Source organism: Monomorium pharaonis, chromosome 4 (assembly GCF_013373865.1).
Source record: "Monomorium pharaonis isolate MP-MQ-018 chromosome 4, ASM1337386v2, whole genome shotgun sequence".
Lineage (NCBI taxonomy): Eukaryota > Metazoa > Arthropoda > Insecta > Hymenoptera > Formicidae > Monomorium > Monomorium pharaonis.
Genome location: NC_050470.1, coordinates 7,479,125 through 7,494,674, shown reverse-complemented (window position 1 = coordinate 7,494,674; position 15,550 = coordinate 7,479,125). Strand labels below are relative to the sequence as shown.

The following is a 15,550-nucleotide window of genomic DNA, read 5'->3' as shown; positions in this document are numbered from 1 at the left end:
CTATTTAGCAGAATCTCGTTTGCCGAACGCAAATATTCGACAGAGGATTTCTTTCTCGAATGGAATTTGTTTAGGAAGATATTTCTACAGACGTATAATTGTTTTCTGTACGCGAGATATTTCGTTCAAAATTTAATGTAAAACGTCACATTGTTACTTTATATTCATAAACCATATAATGTGCAATTTATTTTTACTTTTGCACGTCAAAAGAACTAATTACACGTGGCTACTCATGATGTAATATAAATCAGTCGATAATACAAAGCAAAATATGATATATAAATTATTATCTCGGTATTATCTCCTCGTGTTTGTCTGTTTTTCAATAATTCCCTCTTTAATTAATCCTTCTTTTATATACATGTTGGCAGACAATTATCGGTAGAAAATCCCCTATCGCCTGTAACGGAAAACGAGAGGAGATAGTGCCACGGTCCGTCAGCACGAAATCCCAAGCGAAAAACGGGCCGTCGTCAAACGGAAGATAGATCGGGACGCATCGTTGATCGCGATTCAACGAGCGATCGTGACATCAAAAGGCGAAATCGTCGAACGAACCAACGAAAGTTTAATCTTCCAGAGAACCATCGTTATCGATTTCACTCTCGTCGCTTGTATCGTCAGAACCACGGAGCATTGCCTTTAGTTTTGCAGGTAAGAGCTCCGTGAGTTGTTATATGAATACGCGAAAATTCCTAACCGGCGAGGCTGACGAAAAAGCGGATCGAGGACTTGTTAAAAATGTTTCTGCTGGATCTCAAATGTTTATTGTTTTGTCTAAAAGAATATAACGTCGCGTTTGAATGTTCGACATTATACTGTACTACGCGTGATATTTGGTGATTGCACTTTTGGCTGTTTTTATTATTTGACCATAGTAAAATAGGAAGGACCTTATTTGCAATTAATTATCACACATAAACAGCTCACCGTACAATCTTCAAAAGAATGTGAAAGAATTATTATATTTACTTTGCTATTGACTGCCATTTTTTACATAAATAAAAAAATCTATTAAATTTGATGACTACAACACGATAATATTAGATGTAAATAATCCACCAAATATTATTTTATTCTGTTTTTTTATCCAGTAACTTGCAAAAGCAATTTGTATTAATAATGGAAAAATTAAAAAACGCATATCACTACACTTTTATTAAAGATTAATAAAGCGATGAAATATTTAAAAACGTTACATGTATAAAATTGTGTAACGAAAATAGATGATGTGTTTTATTGTGAAGGATGATCCGAAATTAAAATACGCCTCGCCGGAGGTTTTCATTCCATTAATATCATAAGGAATTCGTGCTCTATACGCACGTTTGTAAATAACTTTAAAATTTTTAATTGCATACACATCTAATCCAGTCCTAGAGAGAGAACCATCGAAAAACATTTTATGTTTTTTTTGTATGATATATAATACAAAAAATATCATGCCAACAGTCTGGTATGAACAACATACAAACTGAAATATTTTTTCTCTCTTTTTTTTTTGTGAAACTCGTTTTAGCTCTACTAGTTTTCACGTTCGATGTCAATAAAATTCAAAGAGAACATTCATCTTACAAATTCGTTTGGCTTATTAAATTTCTGTCACAGTTTAAATAAAATAATGTAAAAAATAGAATAGTTTATGCATACTCTTTTAATTTAAATATATTTTCTAACTATATTTATATAAAATTTGAATATATATTTTAATTTAGCAATAATTTAGTGTAACAAAAATATGTCTTAAATATCATGACAAGTAAATTATAAACATATTTTATGAAAACAAAAAAAATAATTTTTTGTATTAGTAAAGACTATAAGAAAAAATAAACAAAAACAAATTATGAATGCTAAAATTCGTAAGGATAACTTTTTTTATAAACATAAAAAAAGAGAAAAAAAGGAAAAAGAGAGAGTATTTCTATAATATTTTTGTAGTTATAACTAATTATATGGTTCTCTTCTAAACTGGATTGACAGATAATAGATTAATCAATCGTCCCAAGAATGTGAGTAAAATCTCTAGCACATGAATAATTTTTCTGCTCTACATCAATCAACTTTCATATATACCCAAGCAGCGAAAAAATTTCTTATAAAAAATAAGTTAACTTAAAATTTTATTAGAATTTAAATATTTTTTAAGTAATAAAAAATTAAAATTAATGATATTACAGCATATATATATATATATACAGTTACATAGGTTAAAATAGTATATAATATATATAATGATATATGTATAATACTATATATCGTATATATGTATATAATTATATATAATACAATTAATCTTACATGCATACTAGAAAAAAAATTATTTAAACACAATATAAATAATTTTAATCATTTATTTTACAATTTTTAAATAATATTTAAAAATTTTATATACTTGGTGTCATATTTTTTATTTTGTAATTATTTTATATATTCTTTTTCCTACAAGATTTTCTTACTTCTTTTTAATTTGCATATTATGCAATTCCGCATCATATTATTTGATTGTACAGCTATTATTTTACGCAGTACGATAATAATTACTCCGAAATCGATATTCTTTCACTACCCGTATGCATATCGTATATAAACATGCATGTTTTATATACATGCAAAAATGGAACATGTTGTTTTTAAAACCATCGTGACAAAATAATCTCTTGTGTGTATACTTATCGGAATACAACAAAGTGTTCTATCAAACGGTCAGATTTTCCGCTACAAAATATAATAATCACGTGACGAAAAATCGACCATGTGCTTGAGGTCTTACTCGTTATAAGTGTCTTTTGCAGTCCACTTATTTTCACTTATAAGATATCATAAGTTACGTAGATATTGTATATAAAAACGGAAAGGTGTACGTATATTGTATTCATATTTTGTATGTATAATATGAATATTAAAAATGAATATTTTTTAAAAAGTAGGCTTGTAAACGAAAGCCCGCGATACAACGACGCCCTACTTCAGTTCATGCCATTAAATTTACGATTGAGCACTTGTATAATATTGAACTTTATACTTATCATGTAATTTATGCATGGATATTATTTATGACATTGATTTGATATACTTTTACGATTATAGATTTTTATATAATACGTATATATAAATTATCTAAATAATTATATGATTATATAAAGTTTAAACAATGTAGGTCTTATTCATTTAGATAGTTTAATACTTTAGTTTATAATATTCACATAAATTTAATCTTAAATTCCAGTTATAATATATATTTTAATATAATAATAGTAGAATTATAATTGCAATCTATAATTTTAAATTTAAATTAATTTTGTTTTAATTATTTAATAATTAACTACTGTATCTTGATCTTTCAAATCAAGAAACTTTTTATGCAAACAAATATCTTTGATTGAAGGTAAAATTGTGTTTTATTATCTTTCATTTTCGAGACTCTTAATGTTAAATTAAACAAGTGATTAATAATTATAAATAACTTTATTAAATTCAAGTGTGTAAAATATTTAAAGTTTATGTATGTTAAGTTCATATTAACGGCGCCGAACGCACGACCAAGACAAGGCAAACAGAGACTCATGATTTTATTGGATTGAGACACGGGGGACCACAATTCAAACGTATGAATTAAAAGATGGCTTTCAGAGCTCATGGCAGCGGACGGTACTCGAGACGTATCGTGTTCCAAGCCTCGCACACATCTCAATCTAGTTCAGCATACAATTGCCACATGGAGACTGCGACGGACTTGTTAGTCGATAAGGATAATTAGTGTCCCATTATCAAGCACATGCTTTTCTTGACTTTTATTTGGCCGTGGCAATTCCAAGTCTATGCAAATTAATGCATCCTTCATGTTCTTGCATAGACCGGGAATAATGAGCCTTATGAAAGTGGATTACAAATTTATCGCCATTAAAAAAACAATATACATACACTTCCTGATATATTTTACATCTATTAAATATATTCGGCGCCTCATAATTCAAGATCTGCATTGCATCGTCACCTGATTTATAATCCTAAATATGACCGTCTAATTCAAAACTTAGGCAGTTGCATTTAGAGTTAAAAGAGGATGCTAATACGGATCTATAAATCCTCTTCCAGGAATATGGAACTGTCTATTGATAACAAATGCATAAAATTATGTCATGATTGACGTTATATTAATTATTCTGTACTATAATGAGAGCTCTGTGCTACATTCTATTACCTTTGTATTATTTTATTTTATTTTATTTTTTTTTTACATTAAATTATACTAAAATTGAATTTTACTCAATATTTTTTATAATCAAAAATTCAAAATGCAATGTATTTTGTTGTCAGTAGACATTTTCTGAATTGTTACGGGTATATAATTATTGTTACTTAACCAATTATAGATATATATACATTTGTATGTGCATTTTACGCATTGCGATACTGTTTATCACAGATTGCACAAGATATTTTGTACCCTGTATTAGACGCACACTCTAATGTCTCTAAATCTCACTGTAACGGATTATATAGCGTATACACACTTTATGTAGACTTTAAGTACACTTTGAACATAGATTACTATCAATTTGAATGTAACGAATCTCCGCACTCGATATCGCGACCAAAAGTTCTTAATGATGCTCAATTGAGTCATGAATAGCTGATTAATGCGTTTGATTTTACTCGACAATCAATATATTACGCGATACATGTATATATTATTTCGGTACGTCTTTTCTTGTTCTATAATTACGAAATCCTTCCGTTGTCAGTTTTCGAAAAATCCACAACTCTAGATATATCTGTAGAGATTTAAGAGGCTACAATATGTTCATCTAACACTTTCTTAAATGTTACACGCTTTGATTATCTCTCTATATCTCTTTCTAATGTTAAATTCGAAATTTTACAAAAACTAAACGACAAGTTGTGACTTACAATTCATAATCGTGTAATTCATGTAATCGTAATAATTCAAATATCGTGCAATTCACATTAGAACATCGGTCCTTTTTTATTATATATTGATAATATAATTAATTTATATTAAGGAAATATGTTATATTAAGGAAATAAACTGTTAACTTCAATATTTCAATAGGGATTGCACGATGTCACGATTACACGCACAACATTTCTGTATTAATACACGATATGAAAACAAAAGCAATTCCGCACACTTAAAAAGATTATATTGTCTTACTATTTACTATATCTACGATAACTTTCCACCGAGTTTTCACTTCTAGTTACTTGCGATCGATTGAGAAATCCGTCGTGAAAAAAGTTGAAATTCTTCTTGTGCACATTTGTAATAACTAAGTACTGTAATTGCTCGTCTGTGTAATAAATCCTTTTTATCTTTCCATTAATGTCATTTGCCTCGTAAAACTCAACTTGACTATTAAATCTTTCGTAATTTATTCCCGAGTGCTACTGTTCTTTCCCTCGTGCATCAGCCCCTTTCATTAAGCTAACGTAGAGTCTCGTAAAAATTTTAACAGCCCACTTTAACACACCCTGCTACTATTCCCTCCTCTCTTCCTTTTCCACGTTAATTGAAATATCTTCGATAATCTCCCTTAATCTTTTATTATCAGATCGATGCATAATAACTGAACGAACTTATAAGCAAACGCATTCCTTAGTCGTGCTTCAAATAATCGATTAATATTTTACATTTTAATGCTCGCCAAACCACAAAGAATTCTATTGTCCACAAGTTGATGAGTAAGACAATTTTATTTTGAAAAGACTTCGTAGAAAAAACACGGACTTTTCCTCTTGCTTCATACTTATCTGAATATTTAAATAAAGATTAAAAAACAAAAAATTAACTTTTTCTTACGCCATGATCTTGCATTAAGAAATTTAAATCATTTGGACATAATTATATCATGACCACCAATAATAAATAAAAGCGTAAATGCCCATGCGATGAGCGTAAATTGCCTATCATGCCCATCGGTTCTTATTGTAAATTTATATACTAAATATATATATACATATAAAAAAATTATATGTGTATATTTTATTATCTATAAATGTGTCATTTTATTAAATAAATCATGCATTCTGATGATATCAGAAGCAAAAAAAACAAAACTGTCTTTCCAAATTTCATTTCCTTTCCATATAGTGCGTTTGATATGTCGTGAAAAAACATGACAAACCACTTTATCCACTAAGTTAGTTATTTTTTATTATTTGCGTTTGATGCAAACAGATTAACTCGAGATGGAATTCGTTAATTTTCGCTTTATAAAAATTTTGATATAATCAAAACAATGACGTGATTGTGTGGTAATACCTTGACCTGCCATAAAAATCGGGGACCAATATCATAAATCGTTTGGACGAGCCAAGTCGATTTGGCCGCGAAGCAACCATGCGTGCCACGACTATCAATTCCATTGGGCAACTGTATGCCGATGGTTCGCAGAGGCGCAGACGAAAGACAATGGATATAAACCACGAAAGCCAATCAATGGTGATGCATGCTTACGCTCTTGCATTGCAAGTATAAATAGGTTTTGAAATCGAAGGGGGCCTTCAGTTGATCGTCCGGATCGCCCAAGGAAATTATAAATCGTCATATTGAGAAAATATCTTTTCAAGTATGAAGTTCTTGGGATATTGTCTTCTTTGCGTAAGTACTTTAATTCAAAATTGATTAATTTCAAATTTTTGTCACATGCATTCAAGATTATAAAATTCTTCCTATAATTTTTATACTTTTACACTTTAATAAATATATTTTTAATTAATTTTTTAAAAAATATTAAACTCTTTGTTAATAGAAAATAATTATTTTAATAAATATTAAAAATAAAATAATAAATTTTAATTTTAAAACAATTTCAATTAAATTCTGTCTATTCTAATGGACTTACTATAAATTTTATAAAAATTGAAGCTATATATATATGTAATGTCGCTTCCTATACATACAGTTTCCAGAAATGTGACGTGTTAAAATATTATCACCTTTGCTAAAATCATATTAATTCTATTGCAATTTTTTATAATAATTTTTCTAAATTTTAATTCTGTCGTTTCTTTCTAACCAATTTTATTTAACCGCTGTTTATAAAGGTGTGTAGTTTTCAATACGTCCATTAAAGTTACATTAATCCTGGCTGCGTTTCAAGATATTTATTTTTTGAAAATTACTCGTACCTTTTTTAACAATCATTATGTGGGTTTAAAAAATCAAACTCAAAAACTTTTTCTTCCTATGGTTTTATGTACTATACGTATACATGGAACGTATAAATTTTTTATTGTCCAACAGAGTCTCTCCAGGTCAAGAATGACTTAGTCACAGTTTTCCGAAAGGTCTTCTGAGGTTTAACTAAAACTTTCAAAAAACTTTTTTACGAAGATCGATTTTAATAAAATATTGAACCTTTCTTGAACATACAAGTCACATCTAATATACAATTTATACTTGGCGTGAAAGCTACGTAGAGATTCTTGGCGACTTTCTGTTGACGGAATATTTTATCAAGTAAGCTTCCTAATCGCACCTGAAGGAACTTCGTATACGCGCAAAACTTTGAGCACAATTATTTCCGTCTCATAATGACAGATACTTTACAGTAAATAATATCTATTCTTAATCAGAGCGTAAAAATCGCCAGTTGCAACCGCGATTGCCAACGTGACTTATAATTTTGGTGAAAATGAAACTACCGCGTAGGTTCAGCAACTGAACATGTTGCAACACACGATTATGTGTTGTATCACCTGTCCGCGGCACATTACAACATCACATCCGATAAAACTCGTGTTCTGAAGAAGATTCATCCGATTTGTTGAATATATATCTGATTCTAATTATGGTAATTTTTTACAAGAAGCTGGTAATTACTTTTATAAGTAAGCTTACTTCGAGAAAGTAAAATAGAAATCTCGTAATTTTTGCTATAATTTTTAAAAATAATATTTTAAAAGTATTCGCGTGTTCAGATATGAAATTGTAAATTCCTTTCGATGTCTCGCAGCTCTTCGCCACGAGAGTGCAACCAAAGCCACAAATAACGAAGCTATTCCCAGTGGAAGGGCTGACGGCATATCACAAACAATTCAACAGCACCACGGAATCGCTAGATAAATTTTGGGAAAAACTACGCACAACATACAACTTTGTTTTCCATCAACCTAACAACAAAAGCAACATAGAAAAAATCTTGGCGAAAAACGCATCAGATCCTAATTTGCAAACTCTAAGGCTGATCTGGTCTGATACATTAAAAGTAAATAACTATACAAATCTCAAATATCCCAATAATAGCTTTCTGGATCAGGTAAAGTCATTGTCGGCACTAAAAAATCACGACAACAAGGCGAATTCGAGCAATCTTAAGAAGGATTCGTCCATCAAAATAAAAGCAATGAGCAAAGCAAACGAAAACAACGTAAGCTCTACAAACCTTAACGAAAGAAGTTCCAACAAAACCAGGACATTGCCTGATGACGATTGGTTCAATGATATTCAGCCTTTGGAGCAACTGGAGCTGCAAGACGAAGAACTAGATAAAAAAAATGAAGTAGAAATAATAACGCCAAAAACGGCCCTTCCGAAAACGATGGCCCGTCACTTGCTCGAATGGCTTGGATCCCTTTTCGGCTTTACTTACAGCATTTACACGAAATTATCGGGTCCTGATAGTGGCAACGGAAAGATGACAAACTAATAATAGAAGGAGAAATAAAAACGATGGAATAAAATATTATTACAACAAAAATTATGTTATACTAATATATTTATAATCTACATTTATAAGTTTAAATATACGTAACACAGATATGTCTGCAATTGTAATTTATCCGATATAAAATTCGCGTTCAAATATAAAGTAAAAACGTAATATTTAATGTCAAATACACGCCAACACAGTACAAGTAAATATCGAATAAAAATTTAATATCAGTACGTTTAATATCGAATATAATAATAGAGGAAAAAGAGAAATAGGAGACCAGAGGAAGAAAAGATAGCATACAGATATAGAATAATTTTATATCTTTGCACTGTTGTCATGTTCCATTATAAAAATAAAACAAATAAATTTTACATTACACGAGATCAAATTATATATATATGATGCTTAACGCTTCAACTCCCAAATTGTATGAGTAACTCAACAGATTCTTATATTGTATCATTATGTAATATTATACCATCCCATTGGATTCCGAGTTCATTCTGGAAGCGATGCAAAGTTCGACGAATTAATATTTCCGCGGTAGTGTCACAGACGATCCTTTCATTGTATAACACTGCGTAAAATTATATAACGCTACTTTCTGCAGCGCTCAACCGCAAACTGCATACACTTGATTTGTAAAAAATGTATATGTATAAAGAAATAATATACGATCTTGTACATTACATACGTTTTATTCAAAAATATTTTGATCTAAAAAATACATGTCACTTTTTTAGCTATCTTTTTTTGTTATCACTATACAATAACAATTCTCTTGTGGGATAAATGCATAAAGTCTTGTTAACGCACATCCACTGCTCAAAACAGTGCTTAAACACAAGTCCTATAAATGTACATTCATTGTTTAAAAAGTTCTATTACCTTACATTATCTCTAATCTCAGTGAGATAAATTGAGAGAAATCATCGCTAAGAAAACCATCGTCTGATTAAAAAAAAATTTACCACTCCTTTTTTATGCAAAGATCCTTCATTCAAGAAGCATTTATTAAATTATCAGAATGACTTACGAAGAATTAAATAAAAAGATCCCAGCGCGAATGACCTAGAATACTGTTTGACATACGCATGTGTATATGAAGTCTTTGGTTATATTACGTGATACCAGAATCCGGTATGTGCATTCAGTACCATCATCTAATTCATATACCTAACGCATACATACACAATCGCACGTACACAAGAGAACATTAGGGAAACTATAATCATAATCGTCGCGAATATACAATATGCAGTGGAAGTCTCTCAAACTTCTTGCTCTAGGATATGTACAAATTAAATGTGAATTGTCAAACAGGTGGGTATGATAAAAATAATGTCAAATGCAACTTATTCACAAACACTGCTTATCCACATGTAAAATATAATGTAACTTTTGCTATTTAATAATTTTAGATTATAGGTAATTATACATAATCATATATTTTTTTAAACTTTATGTAAGGGAGAATTCTACAAAGCAATTTTCAAGGTTAAATTTCATGATTTTTTAAACATAAGCTATTAAATAAAGAAATTTAAAGTTTCACATATTATTGAAGTTAAAGCTATATATGCATACATTTTTTAAGGTTTCTAGAAAATAATATTCTCAAATCGCAGATATAAATCACTAGGCATAGTTTATCTTAAAATGTCTTTTATCTTAAGTGGGCATAATTGGAAGATTTCTATTAATCTAAAACGCGAGCCAACGTAATTTTTTATCTACGAAAACATTGCTATTATTCATATTAAAATCATATTATAATCAATCAATATCTTAAATAATTTTTTAAAGAAAAAATTGTTTTAAAATTTGTAACTTGAATATTTATAGTACTACCATTTTATTTTTAATATAAGTTTTTATCAAACACATTCAGATAAAATACATTCATATACTAATAATTTCGTTAGCATATTTGTTGCGGATGGTTAGAAATTCTCCAATTTGTCGGTTTTAAGACAATAGGTTTAGACTACTAGCATATGTAGTCTAAACCTATTGTATATAATATTTATTTTAAGTACATACTTGTACTTAAAATAAAATAGATATATGTATATATTTGAAGTTTGGAGAAATAGAAAATTTTTTAGTTCAGTCTAGTGCAACAGCGACAAAAATCGAGATTCATAGTTCGAATTTTATTTTCGGACTATCTTAAATAATGTCTTAAGATGCTAATATGACTCTATAATTCATTGATAGCATCTTAAAATTATACTTAAATATAAAATCAAATTATATGGTAAGTTTATTTTTATTATTTAATGTAAAGTATTTCTTTTTGAAGAACGTATCACGATAATGTTATAAAAATAGCTTTTATTTAAAAGATTATGAAATTCAATCTTGAAAATCATTTTCTAGACTAGAATCTCCATTTAAATATTAGTGAGGTAAAATGTGACGTAAAACAAAAGCAAAAAAAGTTTTTTTCTGAAAACTTAATTATTCATATAAAAAAACAAATTCTACGAAAAAAAATAACCATGGGGATTTAATAAAATTTTATCAAAGAGACTTAGTCTATTTTTTAGATAACCAGCGCGATATTCTATTGACTCTCAAATAATTAACTTTCAAAACAATAAATGACAAAATGGAGAAGATGAGGAGTGATTTACTTAGACAAAAGATGAGAAATAATAACTAAAAAATTACCTGTAAACCAATGAAAGTTATTCAAGGAAATATCGCTTAACGCATTTCGCACAAGAATTAATTTTGAATGGCAAAACTGAATTCGTTTTACGTTATGTTTAGAACACATTTCTATGTCGTATCAATATAAATGTAACTCGAGACATATAGGAAAAAATACTGGTCTCTCAGATATTTTTCGGTCAAGCTATTTTGTAAATATAAAAATTTATCATAATGAATATTTTGCCAGATAGAATTGTAATTGTTCTACCTAATAATAATGTATCTTATCTGCGATCATAATCTGATAACACATTTCAAAATTATCTTAAGTAAGGTTTTAAAATTCGTATAACTAATCATAGAGCTAACATAACTCTGTAATTAATTTATGACATATTAGGACTGTACTTGAGACAGTATTAAATATAAGAATGATCTGATATACTGACCAATAATTTTAAACAAAATTTTTGGTAGTATATCAATTTACTATTTTTATTTACCGTAGATAATATTTCAATGCCTATACCAAATTTTAAACTTCTGTTTAATATCAAGTATCAGAACTTGGACTAAACTCTCACGCATTGTATCGTTATTACACATTTCATATCTTTTCACATATTTCAATCAATTTTGTTTTTCGAATTTCAGTTAATAAAATAAAAAATATGTAAAAGAAAAGTACTGCGACAAAGAGCAAGAAACTTCCGAATATCTGGATCACAGAACAATTACGGAATAATTCATTTCTTTTTTTTAAAAAAAAACACCTTTTATATTATCAGCAAATTTACTTTTGTGACGATTCAGAATTTTAGCAATATCTCTCACATAATTATTCTTATGCTTAATTCTTTATGAAGTTTTAATGTAATTACGTTTTAATTACGCGAAAAAGTCCAAATGTCCAAAATGAGTCTTTGCTTAATGCAAGTAATCATTAAAATTAAAAATGATGACAATGGACTAGATTGTTGATAATATTTCCTAATATTTCTTATGACTAACTTAAGTAAGGCAGACAAGCATGCAATTATTATACATAAATTGATGTTTCCTTATTATAATAATTCCTCTCATCAATTTTTTATTTTCGTTTTAAAATGCTTATTTTATGTAGGACGTAAGAAAAATCTTGGAATAAATTTTAAAATATTGTGTTTCTAGGATTCCAAGAATTAAGGCGATTAGAGAAGAATTACATTAATACATTAATGTATACATTAACGATTATCAATTCTTTTGAAATTTAATTTATTTAAGAATTGCAATGTGCGTGCGCTTGCATTTGTGTTCGTATCGTGATTACTAACAAGTTTACAAAAGAAATTGTAAGACAAAATTTTTTATCAGATAAAGGCATCTTATATTTTTAAATATAAGAATCAGTGATACTTTCTTGTATTGTAAAACTCAATTTTTATACAATCAAAATAACGTAATAAAATGGAGGTGACAACGAGGAAGAAACACTGGAAAGACAAGAATACTAAAGATATTCAGATAATCACAGCTTATCTCATAGCTTAGCACATAACTATTTCAACGTATTATCGCATTAAAGATGCGAGATTGACATGTGACGATATACAGAACTCCTCTATTCCAAATTTTTCTCTAAATTAGTAACTTCCTCTAAACTGAGTTTCTCCTTTTATATTGCTATTCTGCAACTTGTATTTATATTAATAATCAGCTAACACTTGTTACACTATAAATCATAAATTAAACAAAAAACAGATTGTACAAGAATATCTTCATTCTGCATCATTAGTATAAAAATAAGGACTGAGGAGAAATTGTAGAATAGAGGAAATGTGCTCGGTCCCAATGACATTAGAATAGAGGAGATAGGCTGTATGATATCTTTATCGCAATACACATTTTTCAAGCAATATATACGACTTTAATCCAATTTTAAAACATTTTGACATATTGAAATTAAACTATAAGTCTCAAAGTTATAATTGTTCCAATGACAAAATATGAATTTAAAAATTGAAATTACCTACGACGGCTTTATTATCCGCCATGTATTGCTTTGGAACATATGCGGATATAATCTACAACTAAGACGGCATTATATACCTTGAATTTTCATTCATATTACTGCTCTGTGCCTGTTCAGGCATAGTTATATCTTTCATATGTTCCTTAAGGGAAGCAAACGTGTGCAATAAAGTCGGATTTTTTTGAAAATTCTGAAATTGTTGTAGAAAAGCATTTTCCTGTTTCGATAAACTACTATCCTTTAGAGTATAACTTATCTCTTGTTTAGGCGCCGCCGCAATATCGATGCTGTTATCGAATACTCTTGTTGTATCTTTTTGCTCAAAAAAGTAAGAATCTTCCTTCATTTTATTCTTACGAATGCCTAAATGCGTTTGAAGATGTTTATTCAAGTGATCCTTACGTGAAAACGCTTTCTGGCACATGCTGCACGCAAAATCCTTGTTGCCAGAATGGATTACGGTATGTCTTGTTAAATGTTCATTCCTCTTGAACGCTTTCTTACATACGTCGCATTTATAAGGTCGCTCGTTCGAATGTCCTCGCATATGTTGATCAAGATGCTCCTTTCTTTTTAACATGGCACCACACTCCTTACATTGGTATTTTCGCTCCTGAAATAAATAAAAATTTGTTATTTAGCGCATATTTTCTTAATCTAAAACCAAAGGCAATGAAATATATATACCTGTAAATGGCTCTGTATATGTTGTTCAACATCCGTTCTGTCTGGAAGTGCTAAATTGCATTCTGGGCAACAATAAAACGTAATCCCATCGAAATTGCTGACTTTAATCTCGCCAATTTTCGCTCGAAATTTCGGCTTTTTCTCAATTTTCGGCAAGTCGGTTTGTACCTGCTGTTCGACTTTTAGAACGTTTCGCAAACTGTTTTCAATTTCTTGTTCATTTTGCAGATTTAAATCATTCGAAACAGTCACGTGATCCGAATTTGCAAAATTATTACCATTTTGTAAATAAAAGTGATTCCTGATATTTGGTATATTTAAAATATTATTCTGAGTGTGTTCTATTTTCTCTTCTCGTAATTTCTCTTTTTTTACTTGTTCCGCACATACGCTTCCAAATGCTTCGCGTAGAGAAGAAGGTACTTCAGATAATTTGTGAAAATAATCGGCCATAACTGCTGTCTGATTATGTTTTATCATAATTTCAGTTTCCTATAATAGAAGTAAATAAATATAGCTATGCCTAAAAACAAAAATAATTTTAAATGATCTATTAACAAAAAAATTACCTTATCTGAAATCTTCTCTTTAGGCTGGATATCCGAATCTTGCTTTACAGTATCAGCTTGCGACGTGGAGGGTAAATAGGGATTATTGATAAAATTAAAACTGCTGGATTGTGCACCGAGCGTCCCGTTATTTTGACCATAATTCGGGACACTAATTATCTGATTCAGAACTTGCTTGTCGCACAGTTGGAGCACAGTTGACACGTCCTGCCAAGACGCCGCAAGGAGTTTGCTGAGTGTGCTTGCCTAAGAAAGAACACCAAAAAAAAAGAATGTTAAACATTAAATCGCAAAACAAGATAAACAAACTGATGTAGAAAAAGAAGGACGCGACGCGAAGAAGAAAGCGAAAGGAGACTTACCGAGGCCTCTTGAGGGGACGTGACTACCTGGGGAGTAGTTTGCATCCCCTGCGACTGCACACTACGTCCGTCTGCCGCGATGGCGGCGATGGCGGCGGCGGCGGCGGCGGTAACGGTCGGCACTGAACGCAGCTCGGAGAATTGCGGTAGCGAGCGGGAACATTTGGCGGGCAGATCGCGGGATGACGAGCCGCTCCCGGGTAAATCCATGACGCTACGCGCGCGTAACGTGCGGGAAATGCGCGTCCGCGATGTGTTCCTAACCTACAAACGGATAACCTGTCCGCGTGGTAACACAATAGGATCGCATCGGGTCAGCCGTACGCGGCCCACGTGACGAGTTGAAATATCACCTGCGATGTGTCGTCGTGCGATACATCAATACCCCGAGGTCTTACCTAGTTTAATTTAGCTACGTTAAGGACCACGCAACACATACACACACCATCCACGGACGGCGTCTCCCATATGATTCGATCAACACTACGAACATGGCGACGCGCGCGCACTTCGCTTGGTTGGCAGTCGCTGCGATATTTACTACGCTCGTCAAGCACCGTGAAGTTGGCC

General features: G+C 30.5%; 3 protein-coding genes across 6 annotated transcripts in view; 2 read left to right on the top strand and 1 right to left on the bottom strand.

The window, feature by feature from the left end:
• The window catches only part of LOC105835774 (serine/threonine-protein kinase par-1), an 87,849-nt gene extending 86,587 nt beyond the window's left edge, over positions 1–1,262 (top strand). For all 3 annotated transcript variants that reach the window (XM_012679311.3, XM_028189150.2, XM_012679309.3), the window contains one exon: positions 375–1,262. In XM_012679311.3, the coding sequence (XP_012534765.1) occupies positions 375–429 (55 nt within the window). In that variant the 3' untranslated portion in view covers positions 430–1,262. The remainder of the gene's footprint in view (positions 1–374) is intronic.
• A 1,142-nt stretch (positions 1,263–2,404) lies between these two features.
• LOC105835788 lies at positions 2,405–9,376 on the top strand. Of its 2 annotated transcripts, XM_012679339.3 has the most exons (3): positions 2,405–6,628; positions 7,274–7,823; positions 7,986–9,376. In XM_012679339.3, the coding sequence occupies exons 2-3, from the start codon at positions 7,821–7,823 to the stop codon at positions 8,676–8,678; spliced, it is 696 nt and encodes a 231-aa protein (XP_012534793.1). In that variant the 5' UTR covers positions 2,405–6,628; positions 7,274–7,820; the 3' UTR covers positions 8,679–9,376. The 2 variants fall into 2 exon arrangements, with proteins under 2 accessions (XP_012534793.1, XP_012534792.1); XM_012679338.3 differs by lacking the exon at positions 7,274–7,823 and having other exon boundaries at positions 2,408–6,628.
• A 59-nt stretch (positions 9,377–9,435) lies between these two features.
• LOC105835789 (zinc finger protein 90 homolog) lies at positions 9,436–15,448 on the bottom strand. Its single transcript, XM_012679340.3, has 4 exons — positions 14,981–15,448; positions 14,619–14,864; positions 14,050–14,541; positions 9,436–13,975 (listed from the first exon to the last, which is right to left on the bottom strand). Exons 1-4 carry the CDS (start codon positions 15,188–15,190, stop codon positions 13,421–13,423), a joined length of 1,503 nt encoding a protein of 500 aa, XP_012534794.1. The 5' UTR covers positions 15,191–15,448; the 3' UTR covers positions 9,436–13,420.
• Between the last annotated feature and the right edge of the window lie 102 nt (positions 15,449–15,550).

What these genes read in the sequence shown, in the direction of transcription:
- LOC105835788 (XM_012679338.3), top strand. Translation starts at nt 6,599, where the DNA reads ATGAAGTTCTTGGGATATTGTCTTCTTTGC. An exon ending in TGGGATATTGTCTTCTTTGC is followed by an intron (nt 6,629 to 7,985) that starts GTAAGTACTTTA and finishes GATGTCTCGCAG; the next exon opens with CTCTTCGCCACGAGAGTGCA.
- LOC105835789 (XM_012679340.3), bottom strand. Translation starts at nt 15,190, where the DNA reads ATGGATTTACCCGGGAGCGGCTCGTCATCCCGCGATCTGCCCGCCAAA. An exon ending in CGTCCCCTCAAGAGGCCTCG is followed by an intron (nt 14,865 to 14,980) that starts GTAAGTCTCCTT and finishes GTTCTTTCTTAG; the next exon opens with GCAAGCACACTCAGCAAACT. An exon ending in ATATACAGAGCCATTTACAG is followed by an intron (nt 13,976 to 14,049) that starts GTATATATATTT and finishes TATTTATTTCAG; the next exon opens with GAGCGAAAATACCAATGTAA.